At 57.5% G+C, this 15,923-nt stretch overlaps 1 protein-coding gene across 1 annotated transcript in view; it reads left to right on the top strand.

Annotated features, from left to right (window-relative positions):
- Positions 1-588: 588 nt before the first annotated feature.
- Positions 589-15,923, top strand: part of MICALL2 (MICAL-like 2) — a 70,042-nt gene continuing 54,707 nt past the window's right edge. Inside the window, exons 1-5 of the mRNA XM_006889731.1 lie at positions 589-731; positions 8,391-8,439; positions 12,887-13,028; positions 13,731-13,894; positions 14,411-14,526. Of these exons, the coding sequence (XP_006889793.1) occupies positions 589-731; positions 8,391-8,439; positions 12,887-13,028; positions 13,731-13,894; positions 14,411-14,526 (614 nt within the window). The remainder of the gene's footprint in view (positions 732-8,390; positions 8,440-12,886; positions 13,029-13,730; positions 13,895-14,410; positions 14,527-15,923) is intronic.

Below are 15,923 nucleotides of genomic sequence, written 5' to 3'. Positions count from 1 at the left end.
GGACAAAGTGAATTGGTAGTGGGGCGGGCCAGATGGTGGGCGGGGTGGGCAGGTAGATTGTGTTCCTGGCAAGGTCCTGTGGGTCGCGGAGCCTGGCTGTGGGCGTGACCATAGATGGTGGGGAGGAATGGTCTGATTGGGGGGCGGGCCGTGGGCGTGGCCTCGCGGATCAGCGGGACGCGGGCTTGATTCGAGAGGGGGCGTGGTCGGGGCGGGGCTTTGCCTTAGCGGGGCGGGGCGTGTCCTGGTATGCTGGGGGAGGGGGTCTGGGCGGGACTTTGCCGGGGCAGGGCGTGTCCTGGCGGGCTGGGGGCGTGTCGGGGGCAGGGTCTGGGCGGGGCTTTGTCCCGAGTGGGGCGGGACGTGTCCTGGCGGGCTGGCCCGCGCTTGCTTGCGGCCGCCGGGCTGCCCTTTCTCCTCTAACCCGCTGGGTCTTGCTCTACCGTCAGTCCCCCCATCTGCCGGTCTGCAGGCCGAGCCGGGTGCGCGCTCCAGGGGGGGTTGAGCCGGGGTCCTGTCCCGGGAACGGCGAGGGACTTTTCCTGGTGCGCCCAGTCCGGTTCCGCCGGCCGGCACGCCGCTGCCCGCATGGCCGCCATCAAGGCGCTGCAGCAATGGTGCCGGCAGCAGTGCGAGGGCTACCGGGACGTGAACATCACCAACATGACCACGTCGTTCCGGGACGGCCTGGCCTTCTGCGCCATCCTGCACCGCCACCGGCCGGACCTCATGTGAGTGGCCACTGCCCCATGGTCGCCCTTTGGCTGACCCGAGCTCGGCTGCCCGCACCGATGGGGAAACTGAGGCTCAGGCTCGTTTCAGCCCCGCGGGCTGTTCAGTCCGGCCTCAGTTTCCCATCTGCCGGGTGGCACTGGGGCTGGAGCCAGGACATCCGCCTCCCCCTTGGGCGTCAGTCAGTCTGTGACTCAGGCTAGTGTCCGGGGCTCTCGCCCCAGCTGCTCCCTCCCGCTCTTTCCCTGGAAGGGACTTGGGGTTTCCCTTGAGGCCTCCAGGGCTTGGCTTGGCTCAGGCCTGTTGTGGGCTCCCACGGTGGGTGGACTCCCACGATGAATACTGCTCCCCTCTGTGTGCCCAGACCTCTTTCCAGATCCAGTGTCTGGGCACTGTAGATCAGGGTCCTGACAGAGCAGGAGGCCCAGGCTCTGCATGTGAGGGTGGTGGTGGGGAGAGGGAGGCTGTGCTCCAGCTCAGGGCCAGGCAGGTGGGCAGGGAAGGGTGGTCTCCTGGGGGCTGCTGCCCAGCCCTGGACTGGCTTCGTCTGTTACTCACTCAGCAAACACTGAATGGGTCCTTGGGCTTGCCTTGTTACTCGCTCAGCAGACATTGGGACCATTGCCGACTGTTCATTCAGCAAACACTGGGACCCAGTGTCGTCAGTTATTCATTCAACGAGCTCTGGGTGAATATGGTCTGGGCTTCGGTGTCTGCCCTGTGAAAAGTCTTACCTGGTTGAAGTAGCTGGGCTAGTGTGTCTGTGTGAGTTAGCTCCAGAAGGGGGCTCCAGGTGGTCCCTGGCAGCCCTACACCTTCTGGAAGGAAGGTGGTACCTGACAGCCTTCTGAAAGGGTATGTGAGTGGAGCACTGTCCCTTCCAGGAGCCGCCCTCATTCAGCCTTGTGTGGTGGAGGGACACTGAGGCCCTGCAGGGAGAAGCCCTTGCTCAGCCTCCCACCCTGGACCATCCTTGGCAGCACTCACGGCGTGGGGAGAAGTCCATCCTGTAAATCTGGACGAGGCCTGACTGCTTCTCCAGCTCAAGCCTGGGAAATGCCCCCTTGGGGTTTCTCCAGGGTGGCACATGGAAAAGAATGGGTTCCACCATGGGGTCCCATAGGGAGACTGGGTCCTGGGCCTGGCAGTGGGCAGGAGAGCCCCAGGGTTGTAGAGTCAGAGGTCCAGTGGCTGATACCTGCACTCAAGCAGACTCATGGGGATATGGTGTACCCCGACATGGAGGGCCTTTCTGCCTCCGGAGGACTCTCTGCCCCCGCCGTGCTGGGAGCGGAGCCTGGGGTGGAGGTACCTGTCCCAGCTGCACTCATAGGTGTGCGCACGTTGAGCCAGCCATGTGTGATTTCCTAACGGAGCCTCAGCAGACTCAGCCGTGGGCAGGTGAAGGGGTAAAATGCAAGGTGGCATCTGCTGTGGAGAAGCTGAGCGGGGGTAACAGGAGGGGTGAGGATGCAGCACAAGGTCGTGGGGGTGACCCACTCCCTACCTATGGTTGTGGGTTTTTCTGCCTCAGAGCAGGAGGATGATGGAGAGATAACAGCATGCTTGAGTGAGGGTGGTGATGGATGTGGTGGAGGGGCAGTGATTATGAGGTATTGGTGTGGGATAGGGGCTCTGGGGGGGTGGAAATGAGATAGACGTGTGAGGGTGTCAATGAGGTAGAAATTTGTGGTGAGGGTGTGTGGTGGGGGCCCCAGGCATCAGCATGAGGCAGGGATTTGGGGTGTTGGCATGAAGTAGGGCCTTGGATGTGGCATGAGGTGGGGCTATAGGTGTTCTGAGATTGTTGTGAATGCAGTTAAATGTGGATACACCTGCCTATGGGTCAGCTTCACCCCTCTATGTCCTCATCTGGTCCTGGCCTTGGGCGAGGTGGGGGCTGGGGTAGGGACCCCACCTGGCCTGACCCCATCATTCCAGTCTCAGAGCCCCTGAGCTGCCCTATGGCCCTCACCAGTAGCCTCCAGGGTCAGAGACACGTGGGGAAGGACCCCAGTCCAAAGTCAGACATTGGGTGCATGGACCTTGGCCTGGGTGTAGCTCCCTGGCACCTCCTGTCCTCCACTCTCTTCCCTTTGAAGGAGCTCTGGATGTGGACTTCCTGCTTCAATATCTCCTAGCTTTGCCACCAGGAAGTTTCTCTCTTTGTCTAATCGTGGTCCTTCCTGCTGCATGCAGAGCTGTTTCCTCTTAGAAAGGGCAGCTGTGAAGAGGGCTCAGTGGGGCAATGGGCCAGTCTCAGTGCCTCCTGTGACTGTTGGGCCCAAGCATGCAGGCTGGTCAGGAAACTTGGACTTTATGGTCATGGTGTCCCCATCCAGCACAGGTTCCCTGCCCTGATCAGCACTTCTCCGGGGGAGAGGTGCCTGGGCCTCTGTGGGCCCACTCAGGACATGCTGCTGCCTGGTCCGCCCTGTCATCCAGCTGCCTGCCTAGTGCTCCTGCAGCCCCTGTCCTGCCCCCTGGTACTGACAGCTCTTAGCTGGAGGCCAGGAAGGTTCTAGATGGGCCGGCTCACTCTGCCCTCAGTACCGCCCCCTTGATGTCACCTCTGCAGCCAGGTGAGCCTGGAAAGCACCTGGGCTCTGGGCCCCACCCTTCCCTCTTCTGTAAACCAGTCTCTGGTGGGAGTGGCCAGGCTCCTCCTGGGGTGACCAGCTCTGGGAGGGGAGGGGCGGGACTGGAAGGGCTACAGGGCAGGGAAACAGGGTTCTGAGCCTGGATCCCCAGAGCAGAAGGCACAGGGGATTGGTGATGGGCCAGGAGCCCTCTCAGCAGAGGACATGGGTGGGGGTACATGTGCTAGACTGGGAGACCCCACCACAGGGGACTTTGTGTTGCCTCTGTCCCCTAGGTATTTTGGGAAAGGGGTGCATTATGGGTGGGCCCCAGATGAGGTTTCAGGAAGGTGGAGTCCAGCTGTGTGCTGTGGGCTTTCCTGCCCCGAGATGCAGGAGGGGGGTGATCTGAGTGCTCCCTGAGATGGAGTCCCTCTGGCTGGGGTCAGAAGGGGCCCACAGAGCCCAGAGCAGCGAGGAGGGTGGCTGCAGAGCCAGTCAGTGTGGACCTCACCTCCCACGCTGGCCGAGAGGTCAGCAGGGAGCCGTGTTGGGGACAGAGGCCTTCTGTTCTCACCCTTGGGCCCACTGCCCAGCCACTGTCCATGCCTTCCTGTCAGGGCTGTGCAGGGCCCTCGGGACCTCCAGAGCCAGTGCCCTCACTTCCATGACCAGAGCCAGCTCTAGGTGGGAGAGGGCTGCTCAGGGTGGAGGGCTCAACCAGGGTAGGGCATGGGGCACTTGAGGGCCTGGACCTGCCCTAGCCTGCTCCTTCCTGCCTGTCCCTAAATGCGCCCCTGCTGCCCACTCCACTTGTGACCGCCTGGGTCTGCCCCGTGGTGGTCTAACTCCTGGGGCTGCGTTTTCTTGGACACTCCCTCAGCCCCATGTTCATCCCCCACCTTCTCTGGCTCCCCTCTCACTCTCTCCTCCCCTTTTCTTTTTCTGAGTCTCTCCCTCTTTGTATCCGGCTGGCTCTCACCCCTCACTAGCTTCCCCTGTCTCCCTTTCTCACCATCTTCTGTCTGGGACTCTCTCTCTCTGCTCCCTCTCCCCATACCCCCTTCTGCCTCACTCCCCTTCTGTCTCCCTCCCTCTGTGTGTCCCTGTCCCTGGTCTGTCCTCTACACCATCCCTGTCTCTGTCTCTCTCTTCCTTAGTTTCTAATCCAGTTTGCTGTCTTGTTGCTCTCAGTTTCTCTCCTAATTACCCTGTCCCTCACTGTCTCTGCCCCCCTCCCTCATCCCTCCTGCTCCCCTCTCAGCTGTATTAACTCCAGATGTGCTGGGGGCCTTAGGAAGGCAGACTCCCCCCAGAACCACCTCAGGGACTGCCTCTGGTTCCAAGAAATAAGCCAGAGGCATGTGGTCAACACATCAGGAATTTGGGGGCCAACTATCCCCAAGGGCCGGAGGCCAGTCGTATGAGTCATGTGGTGGGAGGTGACAGAGGTCACATCTGACCATTGAGGGTTGTCAGCCCCATCCCACAGTCACCCCATGGACCACAGCATAAAGCCCTGCCCAGCCCCGCACTGTCCCCTGGACCAGTGTCCTGCTGGGGGTTTGGGGGTTGGCACTGCTGTGATTTCTAGAGCTCTCCCTGCTGATTTATTGGGAGTGAGTTTCCAGGCCTTTCTCCCCAGCACCTCTGGGTAAACTTGAGTGCCCACTTCTCTGTTATGAGCCAAGGGCACTTCCCACGTGAGGCTCTGACAGGTACGCCCCCCTTCCCCCTCTTTGTTGAGTGAATTCTGACTTATTCCCCAGGACAGAGCCCACCTTCCCCTTGAGTGTCTGTGAGGTCATCTTCACGGAAGCAGGAAGCCTCTCTCCTGAGTAGCTGTGGGTGGAACCCACCACTGGCCTTTAGGGCCCAACACTTAACATGGTGCACCACCAGGGGCCAGTGTAGACTCAAGGAAGTAATGCTCCAGTTAGTGTTGAAAGAATAAACCTGTCACACAGTGTCCCCTCTCTTAGACCATATTAAATGAATGTTTATCCACAAGCATTTGTAGTGCATTGGCCCTGGTTGTCTAGTGGTAAGAAGTTGGTCTGCCAACCTAGAGGTATGTGGTTCAAACCCACCAGCTGCTCTATGGACAGTTTTCTCCAGTGCACACCCAGGAGTTGACTCCCACTCCACAGCACACACCACGACCACCTGTGCACCTGGCTGCCTGTCACAGGGTGGGATCAGACCTCGTATAGCTTCACGAGGCGAGAGAAGGATCAAGATACACCCTCAAGGGGGCTTCCTGTGAGAGATGTCCCCCCTCAGGTTCTCCCCAGCTCCCCTTTGTCCTTGCATAGCACTCTCTTCTGGGCTCTGTGGACACAAAACTCAGCCCATGGTCACAGCAAGGGGTCACCAGGGCAGTAACAGGCTGTATATCAGGGTCAGAACCACGTGGAAGGCACAGGAACAGCCAGGAGGGAAGACAAGCATCTGTCCACCAGGGCCACTCCTGACCCTCCTGACCTTGGCTTCTGCACACAGGTGCCCCCAGGAAGAAAGTGCTCAACTTCCTGGCTCTGTGGTTAGTGAGTCCACCTCAGTCCTCTGTCCCAGCTCGCTGTCCGCAGACCCTAGCAGTTTCCAGGGCCACACTACTGCAAGTTCCATAATTTTTAGGGTGTGGTTTTGGGTGAAAGTTTTCAGAGCAAGTTAGGTTCAATGGGTACAGGTGTACACATTCTGTGGGTAACTGTTAGCTCCTAGTGCTACAATGTAGCGGCAGTGCTACAATGTAATAGCAGTGCTCCTGCACTCCCCCTTTCCCGTGTAGGGGTGCTGCTTGGTGGTGAAGGCTTGGGGTGCCTGAGCTTGGCTGCTTGTAGCTTTCTGGTTTGGTGGGTGTGTTGTGGTCACTCCCTTGAGGAGGCCTGACTGAGTGTAATCACTTCACAGATGGACTTCGCTATGAGAGGCCGATGGGTGGAAGGGAACTTCCTTGGGGTGTGGCCTTCACCAGTGTATAAGTGAGTCTTGCTTGTCCGCCATCTGCTTTGCCATTTAATTACCTTGCTAGTTCCTTGGACCAGTGGCCTGCTTTGTGGGTCAGTTCCTGTGGCCTCCGCCTGGACCTGCCTGAGACATTTCCTATAGATCTGTCTCCACAGTCATCACCTCAGGGCGGTCGAGAAGTAAGTAGCTGGCCTTCCAGCGCTTTCTGAGGCTGTAACTCCCACGGGAGATTTGAACCATGAGAGACGCATTGTTGGCTTTGTGTCAGCCATGCAGCTTCCTGCAGACGTGGCCTCTGGGGCTCAGACACACTTGCGTGATCTCCTCCTGTGCGATATACGGCCTCATAAACCTGCTGGAGGATTGGACTTGATGTCCAACGGTGAAGACACAACTGAAAAGAGACCACGGTCTCCCCTGCCCAACCCAGCTGGGCCTGTGCTAGGAACATTTCTGGAAGGCACATGGGGGTCTCTAAGGTGCTCCCCGAATGTGGAGCTGGGCACCTCTATTTCTGGGGGTTTAACTTTCCACCTTGCTCAGCTCCAAGAATGGGGGTGGTGCTGGGCACTACAGGCTGTGGCCCCACCACCCAGAGGCTCAGCTGGCTCCACCAAATTGGGGGGGATCTTTGTGAACATGATGGGAGCTTTGAGCAGATCCTTGGGGACGTAATGAGGGCTTTGAGAGAATCCTTGGGGACAGAGTGGGGGTCCCAGGGATTCATGGGGACATGGTGGAAACTTTAGGTCAAGATGGAAAGGATGCAGTGGCCAGGGACTGAGAGCGGTTTGGGGGCCATGACGCTGGACAGGGAAGTTCATCTACTCCACTTCCACCCTGAAGAAGACCTCAAACTTGAATTATTGAGGGTATAGTCCATGAACACAGATGACCTTGGCTTTCCTGTCCTGGGATGAATCTCTGTCCTGGGGTGTTCCCTTCTGCCTTCTATCCTGGAATGTCCTCCTCTGCTCCTGTCCTGGGTGTCCCCCGCCATCTCCTGTTCTGGAATGTCCCACTCTGCCCCCTATACTAGGGTGCCCTGCTCTGCCTGGGGCTTGGAGCATGACCTCAGGAGCCTGCAGGAGAGACTAGATGGGGGGCAGATGGCTGGCTCTGGGTCCATCTGGGAAGGGAAGTGGCCCCTTAAAGGCCAAACAGACAGTGAAGGGAATCTACTCTATGTTTTGAGACAAAACAGGACCTGTAACCCTGTGCCCTCTGGCCAGACCTCCTGTCAGTGATGGGGGCTGGGACTAGTCTGGGGAGGGGTTGGGATGTTGTAGGGAGAGGAGGGGGAGAAGGCTGGGCTGTGGGGGAAGCTGAGGGCAAGGCCGAGGGTCTTAGGCCCTGGAGGTTGACTGCTACCTCCCTCAGACCCACCTGTGGTAATGACATGGTAAACCCGAGGTGGGGGGAAGAGGGTGGCCATTGGACAGGGGTGGGGGTTAGGGCGGCGTGCTCTCTGCCTTCCATACCAGAGGCTCTGCCTGCACCCCTGGGGCTGCCCTTGTGCCTATGCCCCTCTGTGCTGGCTGGTGGTCCAAACATCTGGACCTCATTACCTACGGGTGGGAGTTGTCCCCCAAAGAATGGGACAAGCTGGTGGACGATGGGAAAGACCTCGACTTCCCTGGGCAGTTTTGCTCTGTGCTAAGGGTCATCTTGGGCTGGGAACTTGATGGTAGTGAGCTTGCTGTTGGTTTTAGCGTTTACCTCGGTGAGTTAGACATATGGCTTCCCGGCTGCCCTTGGCTTCCTCCCCTGGGAACCCCGATGGTGACTGCCAGCCCTGTGTCCTCATCAGGCAGCTTGGTCTGGTGGCTTTGACTTATCTGGGCCTTGGTCTGGCTAGTCCTGCTGGAGTGAGGATGGGGGTGAGGATCGGGTGGGCTGGCCCAGGCAGGCTGGACGGGGGGAGGTTGAGGGCATCTGTGCCCCAGGTGATGGTGTGTTGGGCATGTCTGGTCTCTGGTCTGAATCTTCAGGTTTGCCTCATGGTCGCACCCCAGCGGCCTTGTTTGGGTGGGATGACCTTGACCTTGGAGGCCTCCCCACCTTCCTGGGCTCTGAGTGGCTGTGGACACGTGTGTTTTTCTCTTCCAGAAACTTCGATGCCCTCAGGAAGGAAAATATCTATGAAAACAACAAGCTGGTGAGCCCCCTGCTTTCCCCACCTACCCTTGCCACCATGGACCTTGAGCTGGGCCAGCTGTTCACCCGGGTCCAGGGTCCACAGGGCACCTGAGGGGCCGGCTTTCTGCACGCCCTGAATCTGGGCTTGCTCTGAGCTCCATAGCCAGCCCTGGAGAGACCCTGGAGTCCAGGGTCTGCCCACCCTGCCTGGAAGGGAAGGCCAGGAAGTGGCCAGTGACCCTCATCCGTGCCCTGGGCCAGCCCAGCCCACCCAAGGCCAGCAGGAGGAGGTGACCTTGGCAGGCCCAGCTGCTGAGGCCCACCGCACGTGACCAGCTTCTAGCTTCGCCTGGCTGCACCCACAGCTGGCCTGGGGTTAGGCAGGGCTGCACTCAAGACAGCGCCCTGGTGGTGCAGGGATTAAACACTCGGCTGTTAATTGAAAGGCCGCTGCTTTGAACGCAGCAGCTGCTCTGAGTGGAGGGGGTCTGCTTCTGTAAAGCTGACAGCCCTGGGGGGCCAGCGTGTATGACTGACTGGCCAGCCATGGCATCCACACCCAGCCCTGTGCCCTGCCTCAGTTTCCCTGCTGCACCATCAGCTCCTGGGCCAAAAGAGAGCATTCATTCATTCATTCAGCAAATGTCCCTCAGCCCCTTGCTGCCTCTGTGTGTCCCCCATGACTCTTGTTATGGGGCAAGCAGTCAGCAGATGTGCAAGGGCTGTGCCAATCACCCTGGGCCACAGTCTCTGGGCCCCTGAAGCTAAAACCTGTGATGTATCCCACTGCTCTTGAGGGATTTGTGCTCAGACACCGGTGGGCCAGCCAGAGCCGCCCCCTGGTCTCCAGGGCTTCGTCTTGGTGGGTATAACATGCTGTGTGGGCTACAAACTGCAAGGCCAGTGATTTGAAACCACAAGAGGAAGCTGGCCAGCTCTGAACCCCGGTGCAGGTCATAGGCGTTGGAGTTCATGTGCTGGCCATGGGGTTGGGGCTTCGGGGTTTTAACTTTCCTTGAAGTGGTGAGTTTGAACCACTGACCTGGCAGCTGGCAGCACCATCCTTTATAACCACTGCATCACGGTGGCTCATATATGACAACAGAAAAGAATGAAAGGTTGCACCAGCCATGTCTCCATCACCTCCGGGAGAGCCACTGGGCCATCCTGAGAAGGTGTCGAGGGGAGCAGGGCTGTGGGGAGGCAGAACAGGGCCCCAGAAGGGGTGCGTCAGGAGAAGGAGGTGCAGGGGCTGAGGGCTGAACGTGGACGGGGCTCATGGATGGATTAGAAGGGGCTCTGAGTGTGGACAGGGTCTGGGCTTGGATGGATTTAGATGGCCTAGTGGTGAGAAGAAGCTGCACTGTAATCCCAGAGCATGTGGTTCGGATCCTCCTCTGCTCCCCTGGAGGGAGGCGGGCAGGCTCCTCCCCTGCGATTCACTGTCTCCTCTGAGGACCTGCTGGGTGGTCAGCTCTGATTCCACGGCTCATAACACCTGAGTGTGGACAGGGATGTGGAGGGAGGTAGTAGGGGGTGTCTTCGTGTGGATGGGGTGTGGATGCGGGTGGGTTAGAAGGGGGGGTCTGAGCACGGATGGGGTGGGGATGAGCATGAGGGGGGTCTGAGTGTGGATAGGGTGTGGATGGGGATGGATTTTTTTAGAAGGGGGTCTGAGGGCGGATGGGGTGTGGATGAAGGTGGGTTAGAGGGGGTCTGAGTGTGCATGGGGTGTGGATGAGGATGGGTACAGGACTGTGGATCCCTGTTTCGGACACAGTTGTAATGTCCACAACCATGTCAGGTTGGTCCTTAGGAAGGACGAGGGTTAAGAGCTTGGGGACCCTGGCTTCTGGGTAGGGTTGAAAGCAGGGTGGACAGTGAGGGGAAGCAGCGTGGTCATGAGAGCATTCATAAGGCAGCTGGTGGGGGACAGAGCGAGGTGGTCCAGGGGAAGGAGTGACCATCAAGGTTAGCCTCCGGTCACCGAGGGAGGCCAGGCCACAGGCTGACCAATGTACTGAGTCACAGGATGGGGGGAGGGTGGCATGGAGCTGGGTGCCAAGAGGACTGCAGCACGGGGTGGGGGCGTGGAGGGGAGTCTGAGCAGCAGATCTGGGCAGGGCATTTTGCTGAAAACAAGGGGCATGGGTAGCTGTTTGTTTTTTTTTTTTAAATTTTTTTTTTGTGTGTGTGTGTGTACCATCAACTTGGATCTGACTGGTACAGGAGGAGGTTGTCCCTCCTTCTCTAGCAGAGCATCTGGTGGATTTGAACCACTCACCTCTGGTATTACAGTGCAGCTTCTTGCCACTAGGCCACCAGAGCTTGCCAAGGTGGCTTTTGTTTTTAAATGGGGGCCATTTCAGATTGCCCAGCAAGTTCCACATGGGAATCAAGTGCTGGAGAGGCAGCTGAGGGGGCCCAGCGTGAGAGGTACAGGGGCGGGTCTCGGCACAGGGAAAGGCAGTGGAGTTGGGCACCCTGGTGGGAGTGTAGGGACGTCTTTCAGTGTCCCCCCCTGTGGTTTCTGAGGATGCTGGGGCCTTGAAGGTGAGGTGGCTCTCAGGTGTGAGGCTGGGGGAGAGAGGGGCTGCGATTTGAACAGGGCAGCTGTGAGGCAGGAGGGGAAACAGAGAGCTGGGGAAGGGTCCTGGGTGCTGGTCCAGAGCCCGCCGTATGGGTGTGGGGAACTGTGTGTCCATTTGTGGTCACCTGATAGGTGAGAAGTGTGTGGAGCCTCTGGAATGGCCAGGCATGAAGATCAGCCAGGAGGACAGAGATTGGCTGCCTGCTCTCCAGCTACAGGGCATGGCCTGGCTGTGTCCCCATCTGTCAGTTCTTCCCAGCCCTCTGGGTGCTGAGCTGTGGGGCTGGGGGCTGAGACCATCGTGGATTTGGGGATTATTGGGGTCAGCACTTGTAGGGTGAGGGTCAGCCTCATGAGCAGTAACCGCAAGACCGGAGATGAGGTTGCTGTTGTTGTTGTTGTCAGGTGCTGTCAAGTTGAGCACGACTCACAATGACCCCATGAACAAAAGATCTGAACCCAGTCCTGTCCTGTGCCATCCACACACTTCCTGACACACAAGAGCCCACTGCAGCAGTCACCGTGTCAATCTACCTGGTCGAGGGTCTTCCTCTCCTTTTTCTGACCCTCCACCCTTCCCAGCGTCATGTCCCTGTCCAAGGAATAGCCCCTTCTAGCAAAACGTCCAAAATATGTGAGACTAAGCCTCATCTTTCTTGTCTCCAAAGAGCACTCCGGCTGCAGCCTCTCCCAGACATAACGGTGTGTTCTCTTGGCTGTCCATGGGATGTTTAGAGCTCTTCTCCAACACCACAGCTCAAAGGCATCTTATTTTTTTTGTCATCTTTATTCATTGTACAGCTCTCAGATACATAGCAAGTGATTGGAAAGACTGTGGACTGAATCAGACACACCTTAGTCCTCAAAATGACATCATTACTCCTCAGTAATTTGGAGAGGTTCCTAACTGCAGATTTTCTCAGTGCAGTGCATCTCCTTATTTCCTGACTGCTGTACCAAAGGGGTTAATTGAGGGTCCAAGCAAGATGAAGTTGTTGACAGTGTCAAGGTCTGCAGCCTTGAACCCTCTGGTTAGACCAGAGATAACTGCCTGCAATTGATTTGATTCTGACTTGGGGCAACCCTTCGTGGGTTCAAGGCTGCAGACCTTCGTAGGCAGGGCTGATTATCCTTGCTGGATTCAAACTGCTGATGGGTTGATAAGGGTGTTAGCAGCCTAGGGTGTAAAGCATTGAGCCACCAGGGCTCGCCGGCATGCAGTAGGTGCTCTATAAATGCCCAGTATGCAGTTGATGTTATTGTGAGGTACCATAGAGTTGAGTACGACTCATAGCGTAATGACCCTGTGAAGGGCAGATCTGGACCCTGTCCTGTCCTGTGTCACCTCACACTTCCGACACACCAGAGCCCACTGCAGTGGTCACCATGTCAGTCCACCCAGTTGAGGGTCTTCCTCTTCTTCACTCACCTTCCACCAGTGCAAGCATGCAGTAGGCATTCTATAGATGCAGGTGACTCAGTCCAGCTGCCCCCACCCACTCATTTACCGTCAGCCTAGGGTCCACCCCATTGCTTGGACTCCAAGGACACACCATTTGGTGTCCCTTCCGGCCCCAAGGAGGGTCTGGGTCTGAGCAGGACAGCTCCTCCACAGGGACCCTAAATCCTGACCATCCAAGGTACTAGTCAGCCCGAATGTGTGGTCTTGTGGTGTGTCAGCATTAGGGTGTCCCCTGGGATTGATGTCCCCAAAGCTTAGCCCTCTGTTCCTGAGAGCGCCTCACCCAGGCCCTGAACCATTCTGGCCTGCCTGGGTAGGACTGTGTCCCCCCACAGGCCGTGCAGCTAGTGGACCTTTCTGGGCTCCAAGCTGGGCTCCAAGTCCCTGCTGACTGTTGCCCCCTTCACCCTCCAGGCGTTCACCGTGGCTGAGGAGAAGCTGGGTATCCCGGCCTTGCTGGATGCAGAGGACATGGTGGCCCTCAAGGTACCAGACCGGCTGAGCATCCTGACATATGCATCCCAGTACTACAACTACTTCCACGGCCGCTCCCCCAGTGAGTGCTGCCCCTCCCCACTGGTCCCCACCGGACTTGATAGTTTCCAAGGCCCCCCCCAAAGCTGTGCCTCTCTCTAGGGGGCCAGAGCCCCATTTCACCTACAATTGATGAGCAAGACCCTAGTCCGCAACCCACCAAGGAGTCAGCTTACCCTTCCCTCTTCCACTCCCAACTCTACCCTCAGCCCCCAGTGCCAACCTTAAACCCTAAACTCTAGTCCCAGCCCCACCCTAACACTACCCCTAACTTCAAACTCTAAACCCTAACCCCAGACACCCTCTCCACTCCTCAGGCATTATTGTGCCCCTCTGTACCCCGCTGCTCTGTGCCCCCGGTTTTTTCCAGGTGGCTTGGCAGTGACCAGGTGGGCCCCAGGCCCAGTTCCAGCACCCGCTTCCTGTCTCTGTCCAGCCCTGGGGGGGGGGCAGGCCCAGGCTCCCCGCCTCACCCAGGACTCTTCATCCCAGCCCTTCCTCCCACATTCCTCGTCCTGCTTTAGAATTCCCCAGGATCACTGGGCAGGGGGCCAGTAGCCTTCATGTCCCATTCGTCCTGGGAAACAGAAGGTCCCTTCTCCCCTCACAGCGGGGAGGGGACAGGAGGCAGGGCTTGCCTTGGGGCTGCCTCTCTCAATTTACACTCTTAGCAGAATTGCCCCCCCCAGAGGACCAGACCCTCACCCCATTTCTCTCTCTCCAGTTGGGGGCATGGCTGGTGTGAAGAGGCCCTCCACAGAGTCCATGGAGGAGCCATCCGGGAAGAAAGCTCCAGCCCAGCTGGCCTCAGCTGGCCCACCCCGGGGCCCGCCACTGTCCGTCATCCAGAACAGGGCTACAGGGATACAGGGTCCGCCCCTCAAAGCTGTAAGCTCTCCCACCTGCTCTATTTCCGCATTTTCTAACAGCTCCCATCGAGGGGAGTTCATGGGAGTGGGGACCTCAAAGTAAAACAAAGGGATACGTCTCCCCAGGAACCAGGGCATAGCGCCGGTGCCCCTCACAAGAGCCCAGAGCCACTTCAGCTGTGTGTGGTCAGCATTATAACCCGTTCTGCAGGTGGATAGACTTGGGGCTCCGGAGCTCAGACGCACACCTGGCTTTTCTGGACTCAGCTCTGTCCTCAGGGCTGTGGCCCTACAGGCTCCCCGGGCAGTGCCAGGAAGGGATGCTGATGTACCCACCATGCAAAAGGGAGCAGGGGACCCAACTTTTAGGGATGGTGCCTGAGGCTGGGATAGCTTGTGCTGCCCAAAACTGCCACACCTGGCTCTGTACAGCTAGAGTAAAACATGGCACTGGACTTGGAGCTGGATTTCACTTCTGTCCTTGAAGGAGGGGGGCAGAAAATAGACCTCAGCTGGGTTCCACTCCCCTCCCCAGGGCCTGGCCCCCTTGGGCAGCTCGGTCAGCAGCATCTGTGCTGCCTGTGGCAAGCACGTGCACCTTGTGCAGCGACACCTGGTGGACGGCAAGCTCTACCACCGGAATTGCTTCAGGTGGGTCCACCCCTCCCCTCACACCTGCGCGGCTCCGCTCACCTGGGCGTCACTGAGACCCTCCTGTGGGACCCTCGTGGGCTGTGCCTCCCTCTCTTACCAAATGCTCAGCTGTCCCCTCCGTCCTGCCATTCAGCTCAGCTTTCCCAGCACCGCCTCCAGGAAGCCTTCCCTGATGCCTCCAGACGGGTGCCTCTGTCTCCATGTGGGGCCGCAGCCCCTTGTGTAGGCAGAGCTCATTTGATCATGCTTTCTCCAACTCTTCACAGACACTTTCTTTTTTTAAAATTTAATTTTATTTTATTAATTTTGATGAATGTTTACAGAGATTTTGGATTTCCATTCACTCGTTGCATTTTTCTCCCTGTCCCCCCTCCCACTCCAGTTTGCTCTTCTCTTTGAAAAGTAAAAGAAAAATTCTTTCCTTGGTATAAAATCTCCCCCACCCCCATCCCCTGAGTACACTCCAATATGCAGCCTTCATCCTGGACTCTTTTCATGACCATAATACCCAATCATATATCGCTTTTAAACTGTTCTCTCCCTCATCGATTTCAATGCAGTCTACATAATTTATCCAGTTTTTCTCAGTCTCACCCCAACCCTGATGTTGATCCCGTTCTACAAGAAACTTTATTTCTTACAGATTGCTGGTCTGTAGCCACCTGCCTCACCACGTCTACAGATGTCATTTTTCTAGCAACATGTGTATCCTTCCTGTCCCTGGGTCCCATTTTGTCACTTTTCACCAGCAGAACACCAAGCCAGTGCCATCAAGTGTGTGACAGCCCTTGATTGGCTCTCCGAGGCTATAAATCTCTGGGGTGGCCATCTTTCCTTCACAGGGTGCCTGATGGACTTGAACCATTGTCCTTTGGGTTAGCAGCCCTATGCATTATGTGCTATGCCACCATGTCTTTTAGTGGACCTCAATAGGAAGTGTGCCCTGGGAACTTGAAAAGTCCATGTGGCTCAGTTGCAGCCTTCTGTTTATTAGGTGCAGTGTCTCCAAGGTCAGCCTGTGTTAAAACAACCCTAAACACAAGGAAAGCCAACAAACAGCCCACCACTATGGAGTGGGGTCTCGGCCGTGCGCCCGCTGTCAGTTTCTGGGTTGTGAATCTTTAGGGAAGGCACCGCCTGGCCTCACCCTGAGGAGCAGTTGGCAGATCCAAGCCACCACACCTTTTATTTGCAGCCAAGCACATGCGCCTGGACTCCTGGAGTTCTTGTCCAGAGTTTCAGCCCTCTACCCCACCCCTCTTCACCATCCATCCTGATGCTGCCAATTGGCACAGTGGCGAGAATCTTTGTCTTCTTGACATTGAGCCTCAATCCATATTGGAGGCTACAGTCCTTGACCCTCTGGAGCAAATGCTTCAGGTCCTCCTCAGTTT

Source organism: Elephantulus edwardii, unplaced genomic scaffold, assembly GCF_000299155.1.
Source record: "Elephantulus edwardii isolate Elephantulus edwardi_28Jun2011 unplaced genomic scaffold, EleEdw1.0 scaffold00080, whole genome shotgun sequence".
NCBI lineage: Eukaryota > Metazoa > Chordata > Mammalia > Macroscelidea > Macroscelididae > Elephantulus > Elephantulus edwardii.
The sequence above is the reverse complement of the archived record's forward strand: the minus strand, read 5'-3'. Positions and strand labels throughout refer to the sequence as shown.